General features: G+C 36.9%; 1 protein-coding gene across 4 annotated transcripts in view; it reads right to left on the bottom strand.

Annotated features, from left to right (window-relative positions):
- The window catches only part of pex5la (peroxisomal biogenesis factor 5-like a), an 85,775-nt gene extending 71,803 nt beyond the window's left edge, over window positions 1-13,972 (bottom strand). For 3 of the 4 annotated variants that reach the window (XM_084128200.1, XM_084128202.1, XM_084128203.1), the window contains exon 1: window positions 13,573-13,948. In XM_084128200.1, the coding sequence (XP_083984326.1) occupies window positions 13,573-13,593 (21 nt within the window). In that variant the 5' untranslated portion in view covers window positions 13,594-13,948. Of the gene's footprint in view, window positions 1-13,572 lie in introns of all 4 variants that reach the window. The other variant, XM_084128201.1, reaches the window with a different exon arrangement.
- Between the last annotated feature and the right edge of the window lie 2,163 nt (window positions 13,973-16,135).

The following is a 16,135-nucleotide window of genomic DNA, read 5'->3' as shown; positions in this document are numbered from 1 at the left end:
TTTTATCTTGAATGTTTACAAATAATATTTACAAAATCATTCAAAAAGACTATTCTTTTCTTTTTTATATATTATCATTGATGCCTACACTTCCTGTAACAATATTGTTTTTGTCAATTGCCATGAATTTCATCAGTCACAGCCCAGTCTCAACTCAGACATTTGTATAGCTAGCTACTCTGCTTGTGAAAAAATAAATTACAAAAGAGAGAATTACAAGGAGAGTTTTATAAGATTGCGGCAGATAGATTCCATCTATGTTAGATATAGATACAGGTCACTAAAGGCCTGAATATGTAATAATGATTGGTGAAACATTCATGCATTTAAGGGTTAATACTACTTCCTTGCAAATGAATCCTGCATTTGTTACCTCAATTGGAATTTAGAAATTTTATTGAATTTTAAAAGGCTTTCTCAATTCAGATCTGAATGGCTCACAACCCTGGTGGATGGTGTGAGTGAGCTGGAACAGTTCGATCTCATTCTACCTCTCCTTCACATCCTATCTATAAAAGAGCAAAAAAAAAAAAAGAAAAAAAAAAGGGGGCTACTATAGGTACCTTGCCATTACTAAATATAGCACAGTGATTGGAAATAAGAGCTCCTATATGTGGCAGAAAGCCGTGAAAGTGTTTAGTTTAGTGCGTAAGCCCAACAGCTCAGATCAATATGTAGTACTCAGGGATTGTGTTGCAGGGGCATCACAGTAAAGTGAAATTTGTACCTACTGAAGGCCCTGTGCACTGGAAGCCCACGGCGTCCCCCCTCAACAATCCAGACAAATTTAGACTGGCCATTAGCCCACTTCCACCTATTGATCTCAAGGTATGGAGTTGCAAAGCTGCTTTCAAGTGTGCATAATGCACTCAAAGATGAAAAAGAAATTCATCATCCCCTTTTCGCTTTTTCTTGTTCCTTCTCCATCACTCCAAGTGAAAAATGTGCACTGCATGATTTGATCTGTTCATCAGCAATATTCTTCCATGTGAGAGAAAAAACATGAAGTGCTGGTTGCAATCAGTCTCAGGAGGTTGAGAAGAGGAGCATAGATTTTGGGACTGACAAATGATAGAGGCTATAGAGCTACAAGGCTGTGTTTTCACTCGAGTGCTTTTTTGATAGAGAGCGTAAGACGCGAGCTCTACCATGGCCGTATAAATGTCAATCTGCATAAACTAATCACCGAAATTTTGCTGAGGACTTCATCGCGGAGGGCCATTTTGTCAGACTTGTCTTCATGGCTGCACTGGAGAGCAAGGGCTCCGTGTGAGATTAGACAAGTACCATGGTTTTGATTGCACAAGCCACGGAGAGATCGGAGTAATCATGCCATCCATCCTCATTTCCTAAAACAACACGGCGGGTCACAAATGTGACGCAAGGCAATCCAGAACTACAGTGAATGAAGTTGGGAAAAGATTGGGCATAAACGTATTTCCCCTGAAGTAGCAATTACTGAGTGAGTTCATCACCAGCTGTTTTATTTATTATCAATACATGGCACAGAGCGTCAGATTGCAATTTAAAGGGACAGTACAGTTTTTATGAAGCCTTGTCTAAGCCACTGAGAACAACAATGGTCTCATTTCAAAACCGATATTTGTTTATTGTTTTTAATCCTATTTTTTTCCTTTTCAGTCACACAGCTTTGTTGTTAAGCTCCTGGCATGTTCCTCGGTTGCCTGTTGTCACTAATTTACCAGCCCTAAATAAATCGACTATAACAATAGACTGGAAAATACCTCAGATATTACAAAGACAAAACAAATGAGATAATTAAAATAAATTAAGTGACAAGATAAATTGAGATAATAAGTACAAGATCTTAAAGAGGCAAAGTATTATCAATGTGAGATTTAAATTGAATAAATGACTTTGGACACAGCTGTTTTCCTTTGCTTTCAGTCTCAGACTTGAGAATTTCATGCCAGGGCCTGGCTCATGACTGACCTTTGCTTTGGCAGACACTGCTGGATAGGATCTGTGCCTGAGGATGGGATTTAATTGACATGGTCCACTGCTTGAGGGTTTGCTAGTTGGACTGGTATACCATGATAATCAGAAATCATTTGGGTTAAAAATATAGACAATCTGTTCAGCCTGCAAAGGACGTGTCTGAGATTAAAATATACGTGACATCAGAATTTATGAGGTCAGCTGATGAATGTAGATCATTGTCATCATACAGAATATTTAAGGGAATTCTCTTTTTGTCAAAGATGGTGAGTGATTTGCGTTCGTGATCTGAATGCTGGAAATCCTAGAGGGTACATCCAGCACATGTATTGGTGTTTTTGTTGTTGTTGTTGCATCGTATGTGTAATTATACTATTCATAATTACTAATTATGTGTGTGTGTGTGTGTGGGTGAGTATATTCCATACCGAATGTAAATGCACAAATATTATATTAATTGTACATGTACAGTAATGTTGTGAAATATTATATTTTAACTCTTTTCTATTTTAATATATTTTTAAATATGTAATTTATTCCTGTTATGGCAAAACTGAATTATCAGCAGCCATTACTCCAGTATTCAGCGTCACAATATCCTTCAGAAATCATTCTAATATGCTGATCTGGTGCTCAAGAAACATTACTTAGTATTAGTTGAAAACCGCTGTGCTGCTAAATATATTTTTGGAAACCTTTATATTTTTTTAAGGATTCTTATAAGGGACAGCATTAATTAAAAAAAAAAAAAAAAAAGAAACCTTTTGTAACATTATGTCTTTACTAACACTTTTGATCGATTTAATGCATCCTTGCTGAAAGTATTAATTTATTTAAATGAAAGATCCCAAACTTTTGAATGGTGGTGTATATATGTATGGCACATTAACAGATATTTGTCCCTGCTACAGAGGTGAGGATCTTTTAGAAAGAAGTCTTTATGAACATATAAATGCAAGGATAATCCAAACAAGAAGCCAATGGTAATGTTCCAAACATGAAGACACAGGAGACGCAACAGCTTTACAACAAAGACAATGACTGATAACTACAGACTGAAACACAAGGGTATAAATACACTGAGTAACAAGAGGGATAATGAGGAACAGGTGTGGGACTGTAGTAACCATGGAGATCAACAAGGATAGCTATAGAAACAGGAACTAAATACAGGAAAATAAACCAGACACAGCAAGACCAAGAACACTAAACACAGGGAATCTTGTGGAAAGTGGTCACATATATAAATAGTAGACTAATTTATAATCCGTGTTACTAGATAATTAAAAAATGTTTACACTGGGTGCAAATACCATCTGTCTCACTATATGACTTTGAGTAATCAGCCTCCACCTTAATTATTGTAGATAGATTATTTTAGTTTATTCAAACATTTTTTCTCATTGGGTTGTACGTGATTTTCTTTTTATCTGTTACCACTCAATTTGTTCCACAAAGCAAACAGTAATGTACTGGTTCCTCACTGGCGGCAAGAATCCACTTTACTCTATTTGCTGACAAACAGCCCCCTGCCACCAGAGGAATTATCTGCCATGCTTAACTGCTCTCATTATAAGGAGCTATTTCTATGATGCACTCACATCATCCAATTTAGTAGGATGTCTTTGGAGAAATGGAAACTGGTTGTGACACTAAAACGTGACCTTTCAAATTGATTATAAGATTATAATTGTTTTCAGCTGCGTTTTATAGACTGTTGGCTTTGCCTGAAAGTGTATGATATACAGTAAGAGCTTGTCATAAATGCTGACAAAGCAAAGTACTGGGTAACTAAAGAATTATGACAGTAGATATGTTCAAGTCTAGAGTCATATTATTCTAAATAAACTGGTTAGCATTGATTACTATTAATAATTTCACAAGGAAAGTATATTTAATTGAATTAATAGTGCACGTATTGTTTACAAAAAAATAACAATAAAAGACTTTAGATGTGCATTATAATTGAAAAATGTATATGATTGATAGGGGCCATAAGAAATCCAGTGGATAGGCTATATATATCAACCCCCCAGCTAAATATGATGGGAGGAATACAAGCTTTTGCGGGTAGATTTATAGTGGTGTGTACTTGTGATAATTCGTTGGGAGTGTGCTTCAGGAAGAAGTGAGTTTGGCTGGGAAAACCAGGTGTTTCAGCAGAAGGAATTCCATAGAGAAAGTTCTTACACTACACAGCCGCTACCTGAGAAAGCCATCTGTGTTTCGACGAGTCGAGTCCCATGACAGTAGAGCCAGACTTTGTGGTTAGGGGTCAGTCTAGCACACACAGACAAACACAATCACACACACACATTGTATCCCTGAACACCTGGTGGAAATGTGCATGTATAGGCCAATGTCTCGTGTCAGTGTTTGTAATACAACCGTATTCCCTAGCTCTCGCTCGCTCATATGTGCGGTTTAAGTTTGTCCGTGATCTGTTTGTCAAAGATTACTACTGATTGGTGCAAACAGAGCTAGCTGAATGTGCTTGTTGGACCTCAAGTATTTGAGGACCGTGAGTGATTTAAAAGGTTAAGCTCATCAGAGGTGACCAAAAGATGGGCTGTTTTATCAGACCAAAATAGAAACATGTGCTACTGTTTGCAGAGTTAAACAGTCCCGTCAACAGTCCTCTTTACCCTTCCTATGAATACTCACAGTTTATGTATTTTTGGATTTATTTATTGTTAACCCAACACATGCTTAATTCTATCAGATTAAGGCAATTCAAAATGGGTCTAGTCCATGAAGAAACGCAAGCAGAATGAATTTAAAAATGCAAACTATTCATAAAACATTTGGATGAATGATTTTCTGAATAATTTACACTAATTCTTCATGGTTGTATTTTACACTGCGCACCGCACCAATAGCAATAACTGTGTAATGTTAGTGTGTTGCTGCTAAGATAACGGCATAATACTCATAATAACACACAAATACTAAAAAGTATTAACTTTTAATTACACTGAAATATTTGTATTGATACTTTTTAGTATTTAATTAAATGTACAAGGAACATACATGTATACATGTATTTACCCTACCATTCAAAAGTCAGTAAGATATTTTTAAAAAGAAGAATGGAATAAATTGAAAAAAATTGAGAGTAAAGACTTTTATTATTATATCATTTAGAATAATATTACAAAAGATGTCTATTACAAATCAATGCTGTTCAGCATAGAATGATTTCTGAAATAATCAGACACTGAAGACCGGAGTAATGGCTGCTAAGAACTCAACTTTGCCACCACATGAATAAATACATTTTTAAAATATATTAAATTAGAAAACTGGATTTAAATTATAATAATATTTCACAATATTACTGTTTTACTGTACTTTTGAAATCAAATAAATGCATAAATGAGCAAGAGACTTCTTTCAAAAACATAAAACAAATCTTACCAACCCTAGACTTTTGAACAGTAGTGTAAAATCATAATTTCTGAGCTTGTCATAATGCATCATGGGATTGACTTCTCCATGAAGGATATGTGCGATTCTGCCTCAGAATTTGGCCAAAACAAAGTATCTAGCCTAAAATGCTCCATCCGTAGGCCGTTCACTGGCTTTTCGGAAGAGAGCTTAGGTTTCAACGCTTCAGCCCAGTGTGGTGTGCCATGCAACAAATGTTGTTTTCCTATCTTGCAATCTAGTCAATCTACTCCTACACAGTCTCCTATGCCTTTCTCTGTCTTTCCTGTTTGCACTACACTCCTGTCAAGCATGGTCATCTAAAGGATAGATAGCATGATGTCCTTTGACATTTTATACTGTATGCAGCATGATCTCTTCTGTTTCTGGGTAGGGAATTCATCATGCCAGCACCACTTGACCTCAGCACATGTGAGCTTGTGTGGAACAGATGGGACCAGGCAAGGGTTTAGGTCACAGCTGTGCTGGAGGCACTGTCCCCTGCTGAAGTAGTCTCTTAAAAATAGTCTCTTTAAAAAGCCCTCTACTGAGGTAAACCCCAAACTGCCTGCCAGTGTTGTTGTTGCTTTCTGTACTTTGCCCCCTGTAATGGCAGTGCAACAATGTTTTGGTTGGCATATTAGGGTTAATATGCATATCTTTAGAGGTCTAATTCCTGATTTTCAGCTCTATTTATCAGCAAGTGCCATGAAGTGCCAGCTTACAGCGCATATAATAAAATACTGTGTCCAAAGAGCTGTCTCATGCATTTCAGGATGCCAAAAGTCAGAATTAGCCTTTCTGACAAATTTTTGGACCCTAATTTTACTTCAGTCTTGGGGGAACGTTTGATATAAATATGCATCAGAGTGTATTTAAGCACACTAAAATGTGTTAAAGGGATAGTTCACCCAAAAATTTAAATTTTGTCATCATTTACTCACCCTCAAATTGTTCCAAACCTGTATGAGTTTTTTTTTTCTTACGCTGAAGACAAAAGAAGATATTTTGAAGAATGTTGGTAACCAGACCGTTGATGGTAGCCATTGACTTCCATAATATTTTTTTTCCTACTATGGAAGCCAGTGGTTACCAACACTCTTTAAAATATCTTCTTTTGTGTTCAACAGAAGACAGAAAATCATACAGGGTTTGAACAACATAAGGGTGAGTAAATGATGACAAAATCTTCACTTTAGGGTGACCTATCCCTTTAAATGGAGCTGAAAGTATTATATTATTTATAGCAAAATGCAGCTCTTTTCCATATAATGAAAGTCAATGATGACCATGGAGGATTTTTAAGGCAAAATTTTTGCCAGTATCTCTTCATGCAAAGCTATGGTTTCAGATGACTTGAAATATAACACATAAGTCAGATGGACTATATTTTACAATTCTTTTATGGTGATATTTTTATCCTTTATGTAGCTGGACAGCCATTGGTCCCCATCCAATTCCACTGTATGAAAAAGTCAAGAGAGCAGCTGAACATCTGCTGAATATCTCCTTTTGTGTCCCAAGGAAGAATGAAAGTCAAACAGGGTTGGAAAGACAAGAGGGTTAGTGAGTGTGATAATGTTTCAGAATTTTTGGGTGATCTATCTCTTTAACGTCTTCTATTATTTAAAAATATGCCGTTTAAATTCCGTTATGTTCTAGCTGACAACATACTGTAAAGGCTTGAAGTATCTGGAATTTAGTCAGGTTTTTGATTCAATTACAGCTAAAGACGGCTTGCTGTGTGATGGAAAAAAATTCAGATCTTTTCCAAACATCAAACATCAAAAAGAAGAAATATGACTGCATCCACAACCTCAGTTGCTGGTCTCACTTGATGCAATTAAGCTCACCTTCTTCTACAGCAATTATCTTGATTGTTTATATCAAGATTCTCTCAGATTCGGTTGCTTCCACCAAATGTTACGTAATAGAGTTTTGAGACAATTTTGTGTCGCACAAAGCTTTAAACATTAATTTGAAAAATCAGAGCAGTCTCTGTTTGTTTTTTCCTCTGATCTCTGTGGACTAGTTTCTATAATGGTTTGGTTCAGCTAATTAGTAATGGGAGAGAGAGAGAGAGAGAGAGAGAGAGAGAGAGAGAGAGAGAGAGAGAGAGAGAGAGTATGTAAAAGAGTGAATAGATTAAGGAGGAAATATGAATCTTTATAGTATCTTTGTTCATCACCTCATTTTTTATAAGAGGTCCATAATTGTTTTAGAAAGTGCAGTGATTGCGATTTGAAAATCCCAGCTAACACCAAGAACAAAAAGATAGTTTACACTACTAGCTGCCAGCTTTAAGTACATAATGTAATTGTAGTATTGTACATTCCAAAATGGAATACAACTGAAGTGGGTGGTTGGGAGTCATGTTCACCCAGTTATAATGGCTGCTGCACCCCTGCTAGCACTGGTGCCACTTTAAAGAGATTAGATGAGAGTCCATATTTGTCTCTCCAAATTTTCCAGCGCCAAAGCGCATCCTGCCTTCCCTGATGCCTAGCCTCATATGACGCCTAAAGCTGATGAGTCCACCATGTACCCTGATGAATGGCTGCACTTAGAGATGGATGAGGCACCACATAGGGACAGAGGTAACTGCCCTACTTCTTGCAATGAGTTTGAATTTAAAGCTCAAAGGAATTGTTCCTAACCAACCTTCTCATTTTACTATAGTTCCATATCCCAAGCTCATGCTGAGATTCTTGTGAATTATGGGATAGGACGTGCAAAATTCCTATTCCCTCAATGGCAACCTTGGTTGATTCCTGTTCATTAATTACATCCCTGCATACCATCATATTTAAATTCATGAACATTAAAAAAATAAATAACACTGTAATCTTATGCTTTCTTTGAATCCTCAAAAAGAAAAGAAAAAACATAGCTAACACACACAATATTGCACTCTGGGATCGTGCTTTTCCAATATTTGTAAAGCTGAGTACATCAAAAGAAGCTTCTTGATGAAAGTCTTTCACTGGCCTTGCAACTTTCCCTCCACCCATAAAATTTTAAAATTTCTAATTTATTATATATTAATTACCCTCTTATTTATGCATTACATAACAGCGTTTGCTAACAACTCTCATGTAAGACCCTCATCATTTATTTACTGCCCTTACAGAAGTGACAGCGTCAGACCAGCCATCATTCTCTAAAATTAGATAAAGATTCCACAAATACTGCTCACATATTCTCCAGGGGTAAAGCGAACGCTATCACTTATTCCACTTTCTCCGGTCTGTTTCTCCTGACTCTTTTCCTGCTGATCTCCTGCTGATTGTTTTCCACGCCGGCCTTGAGTTTTGTCCTCTCAGATAAGTGTCCATGAGAGATGTGACACACTCAGCCTAATCAGCTTTAACAGGTAAAGGACAAAATAGTCCCTTGTCTTTTTTGTTTCTTCTGGAATTTAGCTTGAAGAGTTGAGCCAGAGATGCAAAACTCAAATAGGAGAAGCGGTGATGTAAAAATACCCCCTGTCAAGAAGCACACCTTGAGTAAGACAGATGGCCTACTGATTTTATTTGAAAGGCTGCCACATGCCCACTCTATTACACTGTCCTTCTTCCAGACTTTATCAACAGGATTTCAGTATTATTGTGACGGATACTGAGCGACATGCATTCTCAACAGCTAGACAAACTGATTGTGTAATCGCTGAAAATACCACATAAATCATTATGGTAGTCATAACACACAAGGTGTCACACAACCTCTTTTTGGCATTACATTTATGCATTTGGCAGATGCTGTTGTCCAAAGAGACTTACACTCAGTACACAAGCTATACATTTTTTATCAGTATACATGTTCACTGGAAACTGAACCCATGACCTTGGTATTGTATGGACCATGCTGTACCAGTTGAGCTATGTAAACGTGTTCCATTAACATTTACAAATTACATAAAATATGGTGAAAAAATCTTTGAAAATATATTCTTTTTTGTTATGTAGAAGAAAGCATTCAAGTTTGGACCAACATGAGGGTGAGTAAAAGACATATTATTCATTTTGGGGTGAACAGATTTCAGCTCTTCTCAAATGTCTTTAGAGGTTTAGACTTCTGTGAAATCAGAGCATGGCAGTCACTAATGGAGCTCTAACGTGTTTGATTGGTTGTAGACTCTACTAAGAATGATAGTTCACCCCAAAATGAAAATTCTGTCATCATTTACTCAACCTCATGTTGTTCCAAACTTGTATGACTTTCTTTCTTCTGCAGAACACAATATAAGAAAATTTAAAAGAATTTTCAAAAACACTGAGATGTTTCTCAAAATATTGTCTTTTATGTTCCACAGATGAACGATCGTCATATGGTTTGGAACAACATGAGGGTGAGTAAATGCTTACAGAATTTCCATTTTCGTTGGAACTATCCCTTTAAGTCTGCAAGTGAAGAAACACTTTAGAGGTCCATTAGGGATTGCACCTGCCGTCTTTTAATTTTGTAGAATTCTAAACCTCTGAGAGACATTTGAAAAGAGCTGGAATCTGCATAAATTGATGGTTGGCCACAAAACACAATACATTTCCCTTCACATTTTTTAAAGTTTGCAGAGTGCTGTTATGTATCTTTGCTGTTTCCAGCAGGGCGCTATTATAATTTGCTTGTAATTTTATCACGTGTATAGCAGCACTGCTTGTAACACCATTTATCTAACCACCATTAGCCCACAAAGGATTAATCTATGCTTATTACATTACTATTAAGAGGATAGACTCTCTAAAACTATCTGTCTTTTCTTTTTCTCAGAGTTTTCTATAGGGAAAGGCCCTGAAAGGTCATATTAAGACCCTCACACATAAATCAATAGCTGTCACAATTGTAGGGTCTCTGAGAGCCCCCTTGGCCTCAGTGTGCTGCAATCTGGGCCAACATATTTCACACTCACAGGTGTCACACAAGCACGTCTCAATCTCTATTTCTGAGCCCAGCTCAAAAGGCGAGATCCCAAGATGAACTACCGTTCACCTTCCATCCAAAAGCACTATCACTGTCGAAACCAGAGGTGAAACATGAAAAAGCCAACCTCATGCTTGTCAGTCTATCAGAGCAGCGGTAGGAAAACACCTGACAGGGTTGTATCTGCACACCTGTGGGAAATCATGGAGACTCCATTCACAAGGCAAAGCCACACCAAGGCATTACACAACACAACAGCTCTATGAGGTACCCATTAGGCAGGCATTTAGAAAATAGGAGGATAACATTGCATTTATTTGATTTTATACATTTAAAAACAGACCGGAAGAGCGCAGTAAATGCTATACCGAGGCTCTGTTGAGGGTAATGGGCAATTATTAGCCAGCAAAACAACTGACTCTAAGTATTTTACCCTAATGCACCTGTAAGACATTTCATGTGACTGAGTTTTAGAAAAACAATGCTGATATTGCTGATATAACAAAAGCATAAATGAATGTGCGGTAGGCTACTGCTTTTATATAGTTATACATACAATTATACAATTCATATTCCATTTCAACAGTTATATAAACAAGCTAAGACAGAATAACTTACATTGTACACACAATTTGGCAAGTTATATTGTCTAATGTGGCTCACTAGCAAAATAATGCAGCCAAAGCTGGATCTAGACTATTAGCCTGGAATGCCGCAAACACAGAAAGCAGAGTGATTTAAAAAGTGATGCATGGGAACTATAAAGAACCATAATTTGTATAATCAATAATTAATATGGGTAATTTCATGGTGGCATGGTTGTATATCATTTAGGAAATAAATAAATAGATTTATAGAAAAAGGAACTGATACACTAAGTGAATACTGAACTGTGACACCAAATATTCTTTATTGGATTATATAAAAGGATTCATCCCTTTCAGGAATCGGACACACAGGATAAGAATTTATGAAAAGGAGATGAAAAGGAAGCATGTTTGGTTTTAGAAAACAAGAATTACTTACTACTAGAGCCTGAACTGAGCAAAGAGGTATAGAGACACTCCATTAATTCCTGAATATGCAAAAGATGCCTTGACTAATTAAAGTAATAAGAAGATAAAAAGGCACAGGAGCTTTTGCCAGCGTTCCTTAAGGTGCTTTATCTTGGGCGGAGAGTGTGGCGCATTCTAGCCAAAGCAAGACAGACAAATCACGTACACGAAAGCTGCACTTTTAGACTATTTGTGATGCCCATGTTTGATAGTGAATGTAACACAGAATTGCAAATTAATCTCAAACAGCCGTATGGCTGTAAAGGGCAGGAATCACCCAAGCAACTGGAGTTATTTATAGTAATTATAACACGTGTCGTTACATCTAAGGTGTGAGCTGATATTTGGTTTAAATAGGTCAAATAGCTCTTAAAATAAAACTACTTAGCTATTTATCTGCATGTACTATCAATTTACTGATTGTCACAGGATAAATATATGAACAAAGCCACTGTTTTTGCGAAGGAAATATCATGATCAGCTGAGCTGTCATGCTGTGCAAGTATTAAAAAACATGTTTTTTTATTATATATATTATTATCAAATCATGTTGTGTTGTTGAAGATGAAATGACAGAACTTACACTCAAAGAAATTTGGTCTATGAAAATGATCAGTGGGATATACTGATTTCCAATGCCCCCTAGTGTGGTAAGAGGCTGGTGTTTAATACAGCAAAGTTTCACTTTAAATTAACTTTAATAAAACCAGCAACGCATGATCATCTGTTAACGACTGATAAGGTAGCTTTGAACAACCCTACAGTATGTGACATCCTTGCAAACTTGAGTATCAACAAATTATTGCTTAGAAAATGTACCATTTGATTTGAACTCTTCATGGCAGTGCTATACTTATAATGTGCAAATGCAAACTGTTTGGCTCTTATACTCTGAGATGGCTTTAAAGGGGAATGAGCCATCACTGTCAAGATAAGTGTGTCTGTTTAGGGAAGGAGGAGCTGCAAAGAACCCAGTGAAGGACAGATAAAACATCTGCTTTGCACAGAGAGAACATTTCCTCTTAAATTACCTCCCTACCTGACAGAGAAAATGTGATATCTTTCTCTCCCCAACTCCCCAAAGCCTGAAATAAAAGCCTCTAACATGATGAGAACAGTTATGAATAGGACCATATGAGACTCTTATCAAGTGTCCGATTACCGTTACCTGAAAACAAATCTATTTTCTGTCTCCTGGAACATTAATAACACAACTGAACAATTATTCTCGTATAATATTGCATATAGCACATAGTTTTAAATTAGATATGAAGCTTTTCAAATGTGTAAGTATGAGTTGGTGTCGAAATGCTGGACAAACGTATTATTACAAATTATTGTAAATATAATACAAATAAAGCCAATGACTAGTGATATGAAGGTAACCGAAGACACATAGCAGACCATAGAGACAAAGGGTATCAAAAAGCTACTCTGGTTTCCTAAGATGCTGTAATAGAAGTCATAAAATATTCAGCTGGTAAATTACTTGGAAATTGTGAGACTTGGTAAACAAAGCGTTGCCTGCTTTAATTTAGCGGTTACATAATTAACAGATCTTCATCAAAAGTAACACAATCAAACCTTATTGTTGCAGTAAGCATAGATGTTCAAAACACCCTGGTGGGTCTCATTTTGCACATAATGTGATTTATGGATTGCTCCTTCAAGTTCAGCTGTGTAGGCCTATTTATGATACAACAAAATATTGGGTAAATCACTATTGGTGATACTACAACAAAGTGTGCAACTGCGTCGAAAAAAATCTTTAAAGTGCACAGCAAGACAGAAGATGGAAACTTGCTTTCCTTTCTTTTCTGCAAAGAGACTATTTTACTTTTTAAATTGTCCAACTGGCACCTGCGTCATGTACACTAATAGCACTGGCTTTACATGCATTGGTTTTCTTAATCGATCATACATAAATTGGCTAGAATTTCTCTTTAAAAGTATAAATAACTTACCATGTCTGAGACTACAGTATCTGCCATTAATATATCTTAAATAATGAACACAATAGACATCAACAGCAAGCAAGACTCTTTACAGGAGGACAAAATCCAACTTGACTCATAAAACTTTGACATGATTTTAATGCACTGATCACTGGATAATTGCACCTAACATGCTTCCAGTGCAGTCTAAAACAATAAAAATAACAGCCATCATAAATATAAAGACAATTATTTTACGTCTTATGTGAACAGAGTCTTACCTGCAAATGCCCCTGGTACATATTTAGTGGAGAATAAAAATGGTCCCGGGCTATGGATCACAGCTAGATGAGCACAAGAAATATGATGACACTTCTAATGTTCATGCGTGCGAGTGTGTTCTGAAAGTACTGAAAGAACGGCTCTTTAAATTGAGTCCAGTTAGGGAAGCCGACACACTGGAGCTGTCTCGTGAACCAAGTGCTGAATTTACGCGCACGCGATTGCTTTCGTCACCGATGCACTTTATAAGGTGAGGAGGCTTCCAAGCTTCACGCGCGCCGGCGAGTCTCTTCACCAACTTGCTGAGGCGCGCGATGGATGCGCTGATCGCTCGAGAATCCTGCCTACGTCATAATCAAAGACCCGGTGTGGCTCTCAGCGTTTTATCTTAGTTGGTCTGATTCTTCAGCAGTTCCTCCCTCCTTTATCAGCCCCCCCCCCCCCCTCTCTCTCTCTCTCTCTCTCTCTCTCTCTCTTGGTCTACTGTTCGTCTCCTCCTCTCCACCAGCGGATTTAGGCGGAGCCGGTTCCGTCATTCACAGAAGCGTCGCTGCACGCGCAGATGCTCAGTCCAGGTGTTCTCATCGTTTTAATGTTCAGCTGTAGCGACTAACTAACTAAATCAAGTGAATAGCTATCTCGGTCCTCATCGTGTGATGTTCCTCGCATCTTCTGAGCAAGGAGGCGCCACTTGCATTTGTTTTGCTTTTGTTACATAATAGTGTGATAAGGTGAAGAAATGTAGCAGAAAACATGCTTAGTAACAACATGCAAAATAAATGCTTATTTGCTTGTGTTTTTTTAAGTAGCTGAAATGTTTTGTTGACTTGCATCACTAAAGGGAAAAAGTTAGGCTAAACAATATGGGCAAATTCATTTTTAATTTGTATTAATTGCTTCTCTTTAACGAATTATATTACATTAAGTTAATGTAGCTAATGTTGATATTATATTAAGTTAGCCTAAATCTAAATACTGATTGCTCTATTGATTAGCCTAATTACAAATGCTAGGCTATATAAAAATATTTTAACATATACATTTGTGTATGTAGGCTATAGTACACATATACAGTACATACAAACACACACACACACAGTGTCACATGATCCATTTGGAGACACTTTTACAAGTGTCACAGAAATCATTTTACACTTTTGATCAATTAAAATAAGCCACAGCCAATGGAAAGCAATCCGAGAGGACTCAGGCAGAAAACATATTCATGGATGAGCTAATGTATTAAAGTTTTATTAATGTTACTGTGGTATGAAGCAGGACGGGCCGAGAGCCTGGTACATTTTTCATTGTTTTTATTACGCTTATTTGCCGCAGTCGGCCTCTGCCACTCCTTTCGTTTAGTTGTTTATGTTTATTTTACGATTGAAGTTACGTTTAAAGTTTGCCTTCTTCCCTGATCTTGAACATTGTTACAGTTACGTTTGATCATTTAAATTCACATTATTTTGTTTAATTCGAATGAAACAGCCACACGTGCTGAATTACTACTCATACAGGTCACTTTATATGACATATTGTAAAGGATCCACTGGAGGCAAGTGTAAATGAGAGCCCAAGTGCAGTTTATTATAAACAAAACCAAACATGAAACAAAAACGTGGCGTGGCATGAAAACTCAAAAACATGAAGATTAAAAGGACTCAGAACAGTGGTTACAGGAAACAATACTTGACAAAGACACATGGCAAACATGAGGGCTTAAATACACAGACTAATGACAAGACAAGGGACACCTGTGAACAATGATCAGACAATTAACCAATGACAAGACACATGGCAGGATCACATGACAAACAGGGAATCACATGACAGACATAGAAACATGACATGAACAAACCCAAAACGTGACACATATTAATATTGTGGGGTAACCCAGCACTGTTTTACTTGGTCAAAACAATCATACTAAAAATACATTTGAGTGTGTTGAAAGTTATGTTATAATGATACTCTGTGCGTTTGCTCAGTGGCTGGTATGAGACACTTGTTGACATTGCAGTAAGCTAGATATTAATAAAAGCTGGATGACTTTGTGTTGATATTTGTGTTGTGTTGGATGTGTTGATATACAGTGCATCCGGAAAGTATTGACAGCGCTTCACTTTTTTCACATTTTGATGTTACAGCCTTATTTCAAAATTGATTAAATTCATTATTTTCCTCAAAATTCTACAAACAATACCCCATAATGACAACATGAAAGAAGTTTGTTTGAAATCTTTGAAAATGTATTAAAAAATAAAAAACGAAAAAATTACATGTACATAAGTATTCACAGCCTTTGCCATGACACTCAAAATTGAGCTTAGGTGCATCCTGTTTCCACTGATCATTCTTGAGATGTTTTTACAACTTGATTGGAGTCCACCTGTGGTAAATTCAGTTGATTGGACATGATTCGGAAAGGCACACACTTGTCTATATAAGGTCCCACAGTTAACAGTACATGTCAGAGAGCAGTCATTATTGCACTACAGTGGGTTGAAGAGGTCAGACCTGATAGGGTGGTACTGTGCACAGACTCTTTGGCCGTAATTAAAA

Source organism: Abramis brama (assembly GCF_963993115.1).
Source record: "Abramis brama genome assembly, chromosome: 11".
NCBI lineage: Eukaryota > Metazoa > Chordata > Actinopteri > Cypriniformes > Leuciscidae > Abramis > Abramis brama.
The sequence above is the reverse complement of the archived record's forward strand: the minus strand, read 5'-3'. Positions and strand labels throughout refer to the sequence as shown.